This window comes from Corvus brachyrhynchos, unplaced genomic scaffold (genome assembly GCF_000691975.1).
Source record: "Corvus brachyrhynchos isolate BGI_N302 unplaced genomic scaffold, ASM69197v1 scaffold115, whole genome shotgun sequence".
NCBI classification, from domain to species: Eukaryota; Metazoa; Chordata; class Aves; order Passeriformes; family Corvidae; genus Corvus; species Corvus brachyrhynchos.
This window is the reverse complement of record NW_008239553.1, coordinates 15153426-15169174: the sequence shown is the minus strand read 5'-3', so window position 1 is coordinate 15169174 and position 15749 is coordinate 15153426. Positions and strand designations below refer to the sequence as shown.

The window sequence follows — 15749 nt, the reverse complement described above, 5'->3', positions numbered from 1 at the left end:
GTTTGGTCATCCAGCTCGTAAGTCAGTTTGGGCCCAAGAGCATTACAGTGATATAAACACACAGTTTTTTGAGGGAGGAGAGAGCCTTTAAAACCTCTTGTCAGATTTTAATGCTTGATGTTCTTAAAATGCCTGCTGATGGTAGGCAAGGACTGTAGGTCATATCTTTCCTGTCCACTTAATGGTTTATAACCCTTTGATTTTGCCACTAATGCTTTCTCAGGCTGCTTAGTTCACCCCATTTCAGATTTTGATTTTGGTGTAAGAATAATCTTTATTTGATTATGCTTTTAGAGTGAAACTTCATGCAACATATTTAATATGCTATCTTAAAATTGCTTCATTTCAGGTTTACTAGGTATAGCACTCAGACACATGCTGTACTCCTCAGTAAATCTTCACTGCTAGAGGGAAAAAATACTGCAGACAACTTTTTTTTCTCTTTCTCCTTTATTCCAATTTATAATTCCCTTTAATCGCATAAGAATACCATACTCTTATCTCCTACCTGAGGCACTCAGATGTTAGAGTGATCTGTTTCCCTAGTTGTTAAGCACTGATTTTGGATTCCAGTGTCATTGTCCCCAGTCTTACTCATCCTCGTACTGACTTTAGGAAAGCAGCATGCCCCTTTGGCCAGAATACAATCTCCTTTAAACCTTGCACTGCCTCAAGAATTTCCAGGGACCGCAACCAAAACCAGGGAGTCTCAAGAAAAGTTGGCTTCCGTACAGTAGCTTCGGACCTGCTGTTGCAATGCTGCTCTTCATGCTCCATTTCACACGCTTGTGGTAGCTCTGGTAAAAGGCTTTGTAAGAGCAATGCTCAACTGATCGCCCTGTTTGTTTGGTTTTTCTTTTGTTCAGGTATTCCTGATAGAGCTGCTAAACATGCAAGAGTAGGTAAAAACCTCAGGCTGTGTTAGGAAAACACTGAAGCCTTGTCTGCCCTTTCTCCCACCGCTAAGGTACACCAGCAGTGTAACAATTTGTTCTAAAGTTCCCAAGAGTAGATGGGGCTGTAATGCTTAGAGATACAAGACTTCTGAGTGCTTTCATAGTGTCAGTAGTGTGACAGGCAGATGCTGTTTTGTTTGCAGAGGATTTTGGAAATGGGAATCATTCATGGGTCCTGCCAGCATTCTGGCTAATTGCAAGCCAGGTTGTGTTGTTACTGAAAATAGCTATTGTTACCAATTATGAGTTCCATTCAAATATAAAAAATAGTACTAAAAAACAGCCACCAACAGAAACATAAAACTAAAAATCTCTTTGTAGACTTTGGCATTGTTACAGGTACAGAATTTGTCTAGTTAATCTACAGGGTGGTTGTATGGGAAAACTGGCTTGTTTCAATTTAAGAGATTATTCATTAAATATTACCTTGGGGAATTTTACTTTGCACTAATGCAGTAGATTTGATAGTAGTTTCTAAAATATTTGAAAGGATAAATGTTTAACGTATTCATTTGGAATATATGGAAAGCAAAACTCAAGATTGTTAGCTAGACCACACTAGGCATCTCAGTATAGGATAGGGGGAAAAATCCCAACGCTGTCAGAAAACTCTATTGAATGGAAGTAGCTTAAGCCTCCTTCTTTGCTTCTCCTTAGCAGTTCTTGTAAAGAAAATGGATGTGGAGTGTGAACTTTCATTTTAAGAAAAAATTAATGTTATAGTCTGAGCTTTCTTGTGGAGCCTAAGGGAAGTTCTCTTTAACTGTACTCTTGCTGCAGTCTGTTGATATACAAAAAAACCCCTCTAATATTCAGATTTATGACCAAGTTTATGGAGTGAATAACTTCAAAGCTAAATTTGTGGTTTGCTTAAATTGAGAATAGCAATGACAGTTTTTCGGTTTAACCAATCCTATTTCTTATTGTTTTAGAGGAGAATCTTGGTGTCTTCAGTTTCTGTCAGAAGAGGTTCTTCTGAGAGAAATGAGGTGAAAGACTACCTGTGTATGAAGTGTACAACTACAATCTGACCTTAGCTCTGAGTGAAACACAGTGACAGAGATCAGTGAAGGAATAATTCAACTCTCAGTAATATTATTAAGCATCAAGATGCAGCCATTTTTATTTGCAGATATTAGAATTGTGATAGATGCGTACAATGAAGGATTGGCTTTTTCTTTATTATATTTGTCTGCTGTGTTTGAGTACTTAAGTAAAAGATGTTGGTGGAGAAATGGTGAGCAACATTGACTGAACTGTCATTTTAACTATTAGATTTAGAGAGATGACAGGGCTTTGCTCAGAGGCAGCAAACAAAATTTAGCTGCCTATAAGCTAAAAATTTATAGTCTTGTATAATTTTCCATTTTGCAAACCATTATGTATTTAAGCCTTAGATGCCTCCAGCAAAATTCTTATACATACATATATATATATACACACACACAAGTGAATCATATGTGTGAATCATATGTGTGTGTGAGAATGTAATATATTAATTATGCAAAAAAGCCTACCTTTGTTATTTTGGGATATTGGGGGGGGTGAGGGGAAGGTGTTGGAAATAAAGCAGTGATCTTTTAAAAGTGCAACATCTTGGTGAATAGTTCTATCTCAAATACAGAAGGAACAACTTTGTCCTCTACTGATATTTCCTCTTCAACCCTTAAATTTGACATCACTAGTGCTAACTGGCATAAGTACTTAAACCCTCACCAGGAATATATTGCAAAAAGATAACACCTTATTTTAAGGTGTTGAAATGTTCAATCATTAACTGCTGCATTCATCCAGTAATCTGTACTTCAAATGTAGCATCTTATAACATCCTTGGCAAGCCATGGGGTTTTCCAAGTGATGTAGTGGCAAATTCACAACCAAAACTAAAAGTTTACATTTAATTTAAAAGAAAAAACTAAGAGCAGAGAGAGAGAGAGAAATGACCAAAACCTCTTTTTCCAATACTCTGGAATTTGGATTTTAAGTAATGACATGACAATAATTTGTTTATTTTATAAGAATACTAAATGATGGAAAAAGGTGTTAGATTGTAAAATGCAAGTAATTTTACACCCGATGCAAATACAGGAGAGAAATAGCAAGTAGACACTTCAAGTATGGATTTTAAGTAGCTATAACTGGTTCTGTTTTCAAACCCCACAATGTGTGTCTTGACCTACCCTTGCAAAGGACAGGTTATATGCATGGGGAGGAGAGCTGGATGAAGGGAAGCAGGGTTTCTGGCTAGAAGCCTGTTCTTGTTTAGATTTCAGTGACAGAAGGCCTGACCTCTTTCTGTTTTCTTGTTCTCTTTTCTGTGCAATTTCATGGTGGCTGACTGGCCTCATGATTAGTCTAAAATAAATCAGGAGTTGATTCTTATTCTCTTTCCGGCCCTCTAGCTAGATCACTGAGTGTAAAGTTCTTAGAAGAACATGAGTTTTGACTAGGCAACTATATTCTCTGGTTAAGTCTCTTTACAAAAGATCACAAGCTCTGAGACATCCTAATGAAGGCATAAAAATACAGAGGAACATTTTTTCGAGAGTGGTCTTACATTGGTTTCTGCTAGGTGATGTTTGTGGAAAGACTATTAATTATCGTGATCTTGGTTGTGGCTTTGTTGTTTTTGTTTTGTTTTTAACTAGACTTAGCTGGTTTAAGTTTATGGAAAACTAATTTCTTCTTTTGCTTCTCTTTCAGTAATAGTTATGCACGAGTGCGAGCTGTGGTGATGACCCGGGATGACTCAAGTGGTGGATGGTTACCACTTGGAGGGGGTGGACTAAGCTGTGTCACAGTCTTCAAAGTCATTCCCCAGGAAGAGAATAGCTGTGCTGATTTTCTTATCCATGGAGAACGACTCAGGGATAAAACGGTAACAATTTGCATCTATTTAATGATCATATTAAAACTATATGGGACATAAGTATAGATGCTTGCTTATTATTGCTTGTAGACTATGAAGTAAATTTATAGTCTCAGTCTAATGCTGTTGCTGAACTTTTCTATAACAATGATTATGTATCAAAAGAGTCAGTTATTTGTTTTAAATGTTTTTAAATGTAATACCCTGCTTTTTTAGAACTAAGTACATTGATTTTTTAGAAATTTTCCATACATTTTGGGAAACATTTTGCTTTTTTCTTCCAATGAAAGATTAGAGTTAAATCTTGTTTATATACCAGTGATAATACATTTAATAGGAGTGCTGAAATGAGAATTTTATTAAGAACATGAAATCAGATTAAATTCCTCAGGAATGATTTGCTTAGTTGTGGAATATGGCTATGACAAAAAGTAGCCATTTTACATGAGAACAACTTCATATGGGAAGACAGCATGAAGCTGACAGGTCCGAGAACTGACCTGGATTGATGAACACATAGACAGTATTCATTCATCAGGAACCTTACATAAAATACCAGTAATAAACATCTCTTAAATAGCATCATGAAAATCAGCCTCACAAAAGGAAAACTGGTGCAGGATCTCAGCCATTTCTACATGCAGAGCTAAGACAAAATGGGCTTACTAAGGATTGCTTGGTTACTTGTGTGGCAAACATTTCTGAATGGGGGCTGTGTCTTACTGTGGAAACAACGCGAAGTGGCGAAGGCACAAAAGCTCCATCTTAATGACTTTTATCAAGAATTTATTCTTTTCTGCCAATGAATTTTGACTCCTCTGTAAGCTTAAAAGATAGAATTACTTCTCATACTGTACTGCTGACCCTTCCTCAAAAACACCAGTTTCTCCCTTGAGGCAGGACTGCTGAGTTTTCTGCCTTGACTGTGACTCTGTAGGAAGAGAGCATATAAATAGAAATTCTGCTGACTCAGTTGTTTCAGTGGGGCGTAGCACTATTAGCAGAGTACCCTGTGTTCCCACACAGCTATGTGCACCTGCAGTTCCTTCCTCACTTTGCAGTAGTTCCCTTTAGAATTTTTTTAGCCTCGTCGAGGCTCTTTTTGAGAAGCTTAATTGCATTTAGAGATACTTGATAGTTTTCTCGTAATTCTTAATGCTTGGAACATTCACAGCTTGCCTTAAAAATAATATAATGCTCAGAACTAAAGACTGGTTTAATGTTTTTCCTGCATGCATATAAAAATGTCCAGCCATCAGTGTCCTAATCTGTTTGTGGTGTTCTCTTTTCCGTTTCCTCTAGGCAAGCCTTGTTTTGTTTCCACTTTTGGTTGAAGGTTTTAAATGTCTCTCCTCCACTTCCTATCTAAAATTAAGCTCATGTTAGCGTGAATATGTTTTCCAAACCTTTATTGTCTTGAACAGTTTGTTTTGTTTTCGGTTTTTTGTGTGTGTCCCGTCCTGTGTCCATCTGTCTTACTTCTACTTGCTCCCCAAATGTGACCTAACTAGTTGGTCAGAGCAGATTGTAACCTTCCTGTAGTTATGGGAAGTTGCTGTTGGAAGTCAGCCCCTCAAAAACACAGGGTAAAAGGTGGAAGAAGTGCAGCTAGGATGAACATCTCTCCTGTGTGTATTGAACAAAGCTCAGGGAACTAACAAATATAGATTTAGGGTGTGGAGAAGAATACTGGAGAGCCAGTGATTCTTTGATAACTGAGTGAAAGGTCACTATGTATTAATGTATTTCCACAGACTTCAGATAATGCAATTATAAGCAACAGCTAATATGTAATGAATTAACGACCAAGTTGCGTAGTATGCAACAAGACCCCACTTGGCACAGAAGAAACAAGATCCTACGTATATGTGATGGCAAAATTAGGTCATGACACTTACTTAGAAGGGCAGAAGGTAGCAGGGACTGAAAGAGAAATTCTGTTGGACACATCACTGATTCTAAAACTTTTCTGATCCTACGCTTTCAATATGGTTAATGGTTTTACATTTGTTCTTAGGATATTGCTGTGGATTCACTGTTCAAGCACAATTTTTAACAATTTTTAATTAAGTCAAGCAATTGGGGTTTTAGTCCAAATAGAATTGACAGGTGACTATTATATTTCATAATAGTGATATATTTTATTTTTTATTTAAAAATAAAAGTGGAAGCCACTGTATTTGCTGTTGAGTAGAGACCAAATATTTTGATCATCTTCATATTTTGAGGAAGTGTTATGCTGAATCTGCTGTTTCTGTGCCCCAACTTCCCTCTAGTCTCATTTTAGAATGCCCTTGGTAATCTCAATGCCTGAATAATCTTAGAAGTTAGTAGTATGCTGTTTAGTTGGTTGCTCTGCCATTGTACTTGAAAAGAGAATGTAACAATATTTTTTTAATAACAAACAGTTTTGAACATTTAAGTTTTTCAGGCTTTGAATATGTGTGTCTTCAGGAATGTTTAATCTACTGTAATATCTAGAAGTCACTTGGACCATGGTTTCCAGTTCACTGACTTTTTTGCAAGGTACACACAGCTGTTTCTGAAAATACTTCTATGGATTAAAAGAGAAAGTCATCTTTACAAATGGAACATCCTCTAAAGTCACACATTGTTAAAATACCTTTCTAATCAAGATTGTCTTGATTTTTCTCTGGCCAGTAAGTCTCTTCTTTTGTGAATTGGCTTAGCTTCCAGAAGATGTACAGACATTCCCTTATCCTGGAAACCTAGGATTGTGGAACTTGGAGCACTTTTCTGACACAGGGCAGCATAGGTTTTGAAATATCTTAGGTTAGAAAGTAAATGGTGTTCAGTTCTATGGCTTTTACCTAAGATATATGGGAATCATAATGCCAGTATAACTGTTTAACCTATGTGTCAGTACAAAGGTGGAATTCTCTCCAAAGCAGCTTGAAATCCATAGGTGAGGTATTTGATGGAGGTATCTTCCAGATGCCTCTTAAATGGTTGTACTGAAGAGGAATGAATTAGCCTTAGTTGCTGCTTCTCCAAGTGCTGCTTCTGATGCTACATTGCAGTTCCATTCCAGTGTGTCATATCTTGCCATGTATTTTATAGGCTATGCAGGCATTTAATTACAACTATAGATCTCAATCTGTAAATCAGCTGCATAAATTAAATACTCTGGAATGAACATCAAAATATTGAAGTTCCTTGTTGGAGAGGGCTGGTGTTGTTTCTTTTTAGACCTGAGAGGCAGGTTGCTGTCAGCCCTTCTATGAACCAGCTTCAGACTACATGTAGAACTTCCAAAATTTTTGTGCAGTACGAAGCTATTTAAAATATTTTGTGGTATTCACAAAAAGCATCTTAGTTATCTGAGAAGAAAATCAAAGTGATGACACCACTGAATTAACTTGAGAGAGAATGCTCCCTGCTAGTTTGCTCAGGTTTAGATTTGTGTTGGAATGTAAGGGTATTTTGTGAAGACTTTTCACATAATTACACATTTCCCCCTTTATTATAATCACCTTCCTAGATCTGGCTCCAGCCAGTCTGCTTGGAACAATTGCACTTCCTCATAACCTGGTCAGGTGTGCTGTTCTCTCCTTCTGTGTTTACAGTAGCTCTCTTCTATCTTAATAGCACTACTGTTAAACATATATTAGGCACAAACTTACTGGGTTTTAGGCATTGGTGAATTTTACCTTCTTGAACAAAAAGTTTAATAGACTTCTCTGGTTTATTTTCTTCTCCAGACTTTTGCCATGCAAGTTTTTATCAATGGAGAAAGAAAAATATTACTAGTATCTTTTAGATCATGAATCAGGAGTGACAAAGTTTAAAATCTTTCTGTTGAAGAACAACTAATTGTGTAAAGGGAGAGAGACAAAACTAAAACTGAATATAAATACCATTCTCTTTTAAAAGTCTGCTGTTTACAAACTGAAATACTTGCTTTTTTAAATTGTCTTTAAAGTTTGAAGGAAGATTGATTCTGATGGGCTGTAGTACAGCGCTTACATCATCTTTTTTTAACTGAATCAAAAAAAGTATGCATAGAATAATTATGTCATATGGTTACCATGGCACTGGGTCCATATACTCAGTATATTCATTCTGTAGCATGAATATACTCAGGTCATGTTGCTTGATCCCAAGAGTGAAGCAGAAAAGGCATCGAAAAACGATGTGCTTTTATGTTTGTAGATTTGGGTTGGGAATGAAAAACAGTGAAGCTGTCTATCTTACATGTGCTCTTGTAAGCTTTGAAAGTACAGCTAGAAACCAGTAAAATACTATCCAGTATCTCGAAATGTTCAATTATTTGGTCTGTTATCAAGATAGAAATTTGTATCAAATGCAAAAGTTTTTTTCTTATTTTTTTCTGAAATAAGCTCTAAATAATGATGTCATATCTTAAATACTCACTTCTGTTAAAAAAAATTTGGTTTTATGTGCTGAAGTAGAAAATTTCTGACTCTGGAGATTGATCTTGTCTATATAAGTCAAATAGATTTTATTGTCTTTAGACAATTTAGTTTTTAGAGGTGAGAAAAGAAACATTAAGCAAACAAGTATTTTTGAGTAGCAATGAATTCATTAGTGTTACACTTAGTGACATCTAGATATTAAAAGGATTTTTTCATTAAATAATAGGAGACATACAGTCGTATTTATGCTCTGACAATTTAAATTTTGATCGTGTGTGGATCTGGTTTTCTTCTGTCTTGAGTCTGATGACTGCAACATTTTCTATTATCTGCCCATGTAGATGTATCATATTGGCATGGAAGTCTTATGTTAAGTCTCCAAACAAAGAAAACCTTCAGAACAGTAACTCACAGGGTGTTTTTTGAAATGAAACTTAGTTAAGCTGTAGGCACTTTATTTACAATTTTTCAGGTCTTTGCTGTGCTTATCCCTGGAGATCTTGGGGAAGGTCTACCTAAAAAGGTTTGGGAGTGCTTATTTTGGGTAACTGCGTGGGAGAGTATATGATGTTCACCTATGATGTGGAGAGTTCTGAACCATAGCAAAGTGCACTAAAATATAATCGGAGTTTTGAAATATATCTGCATTGAAAAGGCTTGGTTTCCATTTCCAGACCTTAGAGAATATGTGTATGAGGATACTTCCTCCCCAGCCCCAGTGATAGTTTGTATGCTTGAGCAAAAAGAAACCGTTAGCAAAATTAAGGTTCACAATTTAAAAATTCACTATTGCTGCAAAGCATAGAAGTGTTTCAGGGAGAGGAAAATGCTTCAGGGGATGGTTGGTATGTTTTTTTTATTTGATTTGGATTTTTTGTATTTCTGGATGTAACAAAAACTATTGAAGGGCTGAATGTTTATAAATTTGTGTCCCACTGCTAATTGAGACCTGTAGCTTTTGAGTTTTCTCTGAGGTCGGGCAGGCATCAAGTCTTTCTTGTATAGATTCTTATATCTGATAACACATACAATTTTGATGCAACATATTTTTCCCTTTTCAGTGCCCTTTCACTTATATCCTCTGTGTTAACTGGTCTGTTTTCATACAGGTTTAGATGGGAAAAAGCAGTGTCATCCCCTCAAATGTATTGTTTCCTTGAATCAAGTTGAAAACAATTGCAGTGTTGGATGGGATGTTTTTTGTTAATCATTGCTTGTCATATAAAATGTGAGGGTTGGAAGTGGGGGGTGAGTGTTGCTTTTTGGGGTGGAGTGAGTTGGTCTGCGGATTTTCTAGTTTGGTTTGCGTGTCTTTGAAAATCATAGCTCCTACTTAGTGAAGTTTTAATCCAGTTTTTATCTCTAGTGGTAAAATTGTTACTGGATATGAATTTTCAGTATTAAGTAATCTGGATTAATTCCTTCGGGACCAGAAATTCATTGTGATGCTATAAAATCAGGCTTGCAGTACTTTTTGTTGATGTTTTGTGTTGATGCACACAAAATAGACTGTGAAAATAGTTGGTGTTAATGTATTAGAGGTCCCCCTAAAGAGCTCACAGACCTAGAAAAGGCAGTGGTGTGAGAAGCCTTCATTTTTAACTGCTCTTTGAAGGAGGAAGCGAATTTAAAATCATCCAGAGGAACAAAGAACGATTATTTGATACACCTTAGAACTGCAGAATTATACTTTTTTTCTTCTTGCAGCACCTTTTCCTGCAGACCTACAGCAAATAGTTAGATTCCTTTCTATGTTTTCTTGTAGGCAGTTTTACCTACATATTGTTGACCATTTAGGGAGTTCCGAGTGGAGAAACAAAAAAATTATTTTAGTGCTGAATGAGTTTATATGTGCAGAAAGAATATTATCCTTCTAGAGGCAGAGGTAAAAGGCAATAACTGTTGAGAAAAGATGATTACTGGTGGGGTGTAGGGGGAATGAATAATGAAGAACAAGAGAAAAAACCTATTTGCCTATGTAATAATTAGACAATGAAAGGAGAAGAAGAACACAAAGAATATGTAAGGATAACCTAAGTACAGATTTATTTCTTTTTTTTAATTGGAGGGTATTTTCTCAGTTGTTTATACTTAAACTAATTTTACCACATCCTGTGAGGAATTTTGTATTTTTTCTCTCAAAAAGCCACATATGTAACAAAACAAAAAATTAGAATTCTAAAAGTGCATCAATGAAATTATAGAATATTACTGAAATGATAGAATATTGAAATTCCTCATTCATCTCTCAGTGTAAGCCTTCATCATCAAATACCAATACAGAGGTACAAGTTGTCTTGCTGGGAGCTTTATTGTACTGCTATGGGAGCAGATCAATGCACCTCCCTCCATACTTTCTTGTTCACATTGGGTTTTTTTAAATCAAGAAACACTCAGTGTAAAAATGTTGCTTAAAATAATTTTTGCCAGTAAACTAAATATTCAAATATATTTTTAAAACCAGAATATTTAAAGGAGAAATGATAGGGCTTTCCAGTACCTGAAGGGAGCCTGCAAAAAAAGCTGGAGACGGATTATTTAATAGAGCATGTAGTGACAGGACAAGGCAGAATGGCTTCAAATTTAAAGAGGGTGGATTTAGATCACATACTAGGAAAAAATTCTTTATTGTGAGGGTGGTGAGGCACTGGAACAGGTAGCCCAGAAAAGTGGTGAATGCTCAGTTCCTGGAAGTGTTCAAGGCCATCTTGGATGGAGCTGTGAGCAACCTGGTCTAGTGGAAGGTGTCGCTGCCCATGGCAGGGGGGTTGGAACAAGTTGGTCTTTGAGGTTTCTTTCAGCCCAAACTATTTTATGATTCTATGTGAAGACTGTGACTTTGCTTCATAACTGAATGTGCATGTATACCAGTAATGATTTTTTAGGCCAAATAATTCTGTTAATTATTCCTAGTTACTGGTTCTTTATAGCTGAACATGAGCCACAAATGTATTTTTGTCTAGGTGCAGGCAGTAGTACATTCATAAAGATTTTAAGTTTTATTAATTTCATTTTTTAAAACAATTCTCTTGTATTACTTTCACTTGTCTAGTAGCCTTTCTGGGAGAAATCTGAAAATCTTCCTGAAAGCAGCATGAAGTTAGCCTAGTGCTAAAAGATTTTGTAGATCCCAGTGATACAGCAAAATCTGCTATCAGCACACACAATGCTTTTTGGGGGGATGTGACCTATTTGCTGAACATCTATCAAATCTGTACTGGTTGTTGCAGGTATAAGATACTTTTGTGAGTATGAGATTTTTGAATAGGAAGGTTGACTCAGTAAACAAATTGTGTCTTCAACCCATAACACTTATCAGCAACCAATAGTGAATAATTTGGCCATAATGCAAATGAAGTTAAAATTACATCCTTGTAGCAGGAAGAAATTTGAAAAGAGACCTCTATCTGCTCTTATGATGTATATTTTTAGGTAGTTCACAAAGACTTCCTTTTGTTCTCAAATTTGATATATTGGTCATTGATATCTTTTCCTTCTGTTTTCTTCCTGAAAGGTGGTCTTGGAATGCACATTAAAGAAAGACCTCGTTTACAACAAAGTTACTCCTACTTTTTACCACTGGAAGATTGATGACAAAAAGTTTGGCCTCACATTTCAGAGTCCTGCTGATGCAAGAGCATTTGATAGAGGTATTCGGAGAGCAGTAGAGGATATTTCTCAAGGTACATATTTCAGGTGAAAGACTTGGTGGGGTGGAGGGACATTGAGTGTTTACTAAATTAGATGTCAAAGCACTTTGTGTAACATTAACATTGACAGTATTTAAGCATGTGGATTAAACTATAGTATATTGAGATTTTAATAGTTTTTGAAATAGTACTGGCATTTCTAAAGTGCCATTCATCCAAGTGTCTTAAATTGTTTCACAGACACTAATAAAGTAATTTCCTGAAACATCCCTGCATAATAAAGCATTGCCTCTTTCTTTTAGATGTGAAGAAATGGAGGAAGCTGGAGTGTTATATTCTCTCACTTGGATCTTAGAAGCTTTTTGCAACTCCTGTGTTCTTATAGGATAAGCTAGGAAGTTGAATGATTTGTGACCTGTTGAGTGCTCTCTTTATTTGCACATACTTTCAGTTAATAGTTTAGTTTTTACTAACAGCTGACAGTGTAGTTCTGAGGAAAGGTTTTTAGGAACAGTAGAAGAATTTACTCAGATAGCAATATGGCCAACTGGTTCCAGAGCTTAATTGAATTCATGGAAACCAGTGAACAAACTGAAGGATATCATCAAGCCTAGATTCTGAGCTGAAAATGATAAATGTATTGCTGGATTGAGACAAGGAGGGAAGAGAACAGGTGTCTGTTGAATTGAAAGAACAACTCTTTCAGACTTGTAAAAAGTAACTTTATTTAGGGATTTTATGTGTGTTGTCCTCCTAAGAAAGGGAGGAACATGTTTCTGAAGGGAAATGCTTTTTGACATACTATAATGACTGCTCTTGAATTGTGTTGATATCATCTATATCCCTTCAAGACAAATAATTAGAGAACATAAGAGTCATTTTTTTCTCTTAGGGTCTTACAGTTTCAATTTTTGCTGATTTACAGCGAAATACAGCACAGTATGCATTCATGCCAACCAAATGTGTCTGCCTTTAATTTTCAAAATGCTACATTAAAAGGAATATACTCCCTTGCTTCTGACTGCTGATAAGACTTTGAAAATGCTTTTATAAGAAAGCTGGGGACAAGAGAGAGGAGTGTAGGAATACTCAGAATATAAAATGCAGAATGTAGAAATGAGCGATGCTTACTAAATCAACTTGAAATACAGTGATCTATAGATTAAAAAAGTAAACAAGAATATTTATATCATCATCACTGGATATTGAGAGATGGTGTGGATTATTGGAAGCAGTAAGTGTAAATAAGAAGAAAATAACCTTGTCTACTTTTTTTTTTCTTCTTTATGTAAAGGTTATCCACCCTCCCAAAGTGATGTTGAAGTGGCAGAAGACTGCTTTCAAGTGAGTAAATTTTTAAATTAATTGTGCATTTTTTCTTTTGCAAATGTACTGAACAGATTTTGCTGTCATTAGTGAGACTAAGCAAAATAAGAGCAATAGCAAAATTCAGTTTAATGAAAAAAGTTCCAGAACAATTATCTAGAAGACTTACTATACTGTGTGTCCTAAACTAAGTAGTCATTATTTAATCTATAGGATCATTAACTATCCTGAGTTTAATTTTTAAGTTCAAAATGTCTGTTCAAGTTATATGTCCTCTTTGATCTTATTGAAATATGAAATATTCTTCTGGGAAAAAGAAAATAGAGGGATGAAGAATTTCTTTACTTGTACATCCTGTTTGTTTTCTTAGATTTCACTTTGCAGTGATAAAGCACTTCTAACATAAAATGGTTAGAGTTGATACCGAGACAATGGTTAAAAGAATCTAGTCCAAAGAGAGAAGTTCAGATGATTTTTAAAAACACACTGAAGATAAAGTAGTCTCTTGTTGAGATTCAAGTTTTTATTGATCCTTTTTCACACTATTCAATTTCTATAAGTCGTAATGGCTTAAGAGATAAAAATTTGTCCAACCATGCTTCAGAGTTACAGTGCTTTACGTGTGTACCATATCATATACCATGAGTACTGTAACATTGATGCATAGCACTGCCTGGTAATATCCAAGAATCCATGTAATTAAAAAGCCAGTATAAAAAAAATTATGGAGATATATAGATATATATACACAGAGAGAGTAAATAACTATAATATCGCTGAGTAAATCCTACTTGTGTCTATGTATACTTGTCATGTTTTCATTCTTATTTATGGTTTTAGGGAAAGCCGTGTCTTCATTCACACATATTCAGTTTTCAGAGTGCAGATATTTAAATTAATATGAAGATTATAAAAAACAAGTTGACTCAGGGGTCTTAGTGACTATTCAGAAAACCGATAGTGTTACTAAGTGATTTCTTCTGGGAAAGAGTTTTTTTTATGCAATAAAAAATTCTGTATCAGTGTAAATAGATCCAGTGTAAAACCTCTGCAACACAAAATTAAGAAAATTAGCAGCCAGCTTTGAAGATATTATGATAGGAGACTGAGAGTCAAGTATTTAGAAAGGATACTGCAATGCAGTGGCAATACAGAAGTCTCCTGATATCTTTTCATTTTGTGGTAGAAGAAATGTATTTCTTTGTGTAAGTGTTGGCTGTGCAACCACCTGTTGTTCTTTATTTGCAGTGCTTTATTTTAAGGCACTTGAAAGTAAAATTGCTATAAATATTAGATATTTCAGATTTTAAAAAGAAATGAGATTTTGACAGGGTGAAGGAAATGTGTGCCAAAGTTAATGCAGTCCTTAATCAACTCTTAAAAGACTTGCTTAAACATGGTTTGTTGCAAGTATTAATAATTGAGCCATTTCTAATTGAACAGGCCTAATGAGATTAGAACAAACCAATTACCTCTTGATTTTGCTGCCTAGTTATTACATTTCTATATAAGGATGCCAAAATTGAGGAAAATATCTGAGATTCTTTATAGTTACAAATTTGTTATTGGGAAAGTGGAGAAAAGTGTATTTACAACATCTCTTGTATATACATGTGAATATCAATACACCACCTATTTACATATGTAAATATAGGTTTACTTTATCTTCCATTTAAAAAAATAAATGCATATCTTTTTAAAAATGTCTATAAAACAGATTATAAAAATACACACTATATATATAGTACAGGTAGAAACAATCTTGTGTGGTACAAACTGCTGGTAGAATTGTCTTTTACATTTTAGACAGGAAAACATACTTAATGACTTTATCACAATACACATTGCTTAATAGTGGATTTGTGCTGTGGATAGATGTCCTGTTTTCTAAAGACAAAAAAGCTAGGCAATATCTCTTACCATATCTCTGCATACCGAAGTAAAATAAATGATACTAGTATTGTCTATCAATAACAATACTCAAGGGGGGAGAAAAAAGGAAGTGCAGGAAAAACAGAATCCACCCTGGTTTTAGCTATGCTTCATCTAAACCAGGTTTATGTATCAATAACGAAACTGTAATTGCAGGGTAATGAACATAAGTGTAGAAAAATTGCAGCATTTTAGTTACAGGCATCAGGTCTAGTCTCCAAGAATACCTTTGAAATACCGAATAGTCCACATTCTCTTTCAAATTATTAATTCCTTCCCCTCCCAAGGTTGATACTCTGATAAGTGAAAGTGGATACCCCAGGGTCTTTTTAACTTGATGGGTAAAACCATCTTTCTTTAAAGATAATATATTGAATATTTGAGGAGTCATGCTGACTTGTCCCCCACTTCTTGCCACCTCTATGTAGTTTAAAAGGCTTAGTGATTTTTTGATTCCCTGTTTATTTTATAATCTGTTTTCCAAAGTCTCTATTAGTATTTTTGAGTGTATTTTGGAGTATATCTATGCAAGGGCATTTTAGAGTATGGATAGAATATTAATGAGTAATTTTTCCTATACTGTTCTAGTCATCTTACACAGCAGGGATCCAATCTTTAT

The 15749-nt window shown here is 35.2% G+C and overlaps 1 protein-coding gene across 3 annotated transcripts in view; it reads left to right on the top strand.

The window, feature by feature from the left end:
- SPRED1 (sprouty related EVH1 domain containing 1) overlaps positions 1-15749 on the top strand; it is a 58490-nt gene that overhangs the window by 30569 nt on the left and 12172 nt on the right. For all 3 annotated transcript variants that reach the window (XM_008639553.2, XM_017742090.1, XM_017742091.1), the window contains exons 2-4: positions 3660-3834; positions 11737-11905; positions 13167-13216. In XM_008639553.2, the coding sequence (XP_008637775.1) occupies positions 3660-3834; positions 11737-11905; positions 13167-13216 (394 nt within the window). The remainder of the gene's footprint in view (positions 1-3659; positions 3835-11736; positions 11906-13166; positions 13217-15749) is intronic.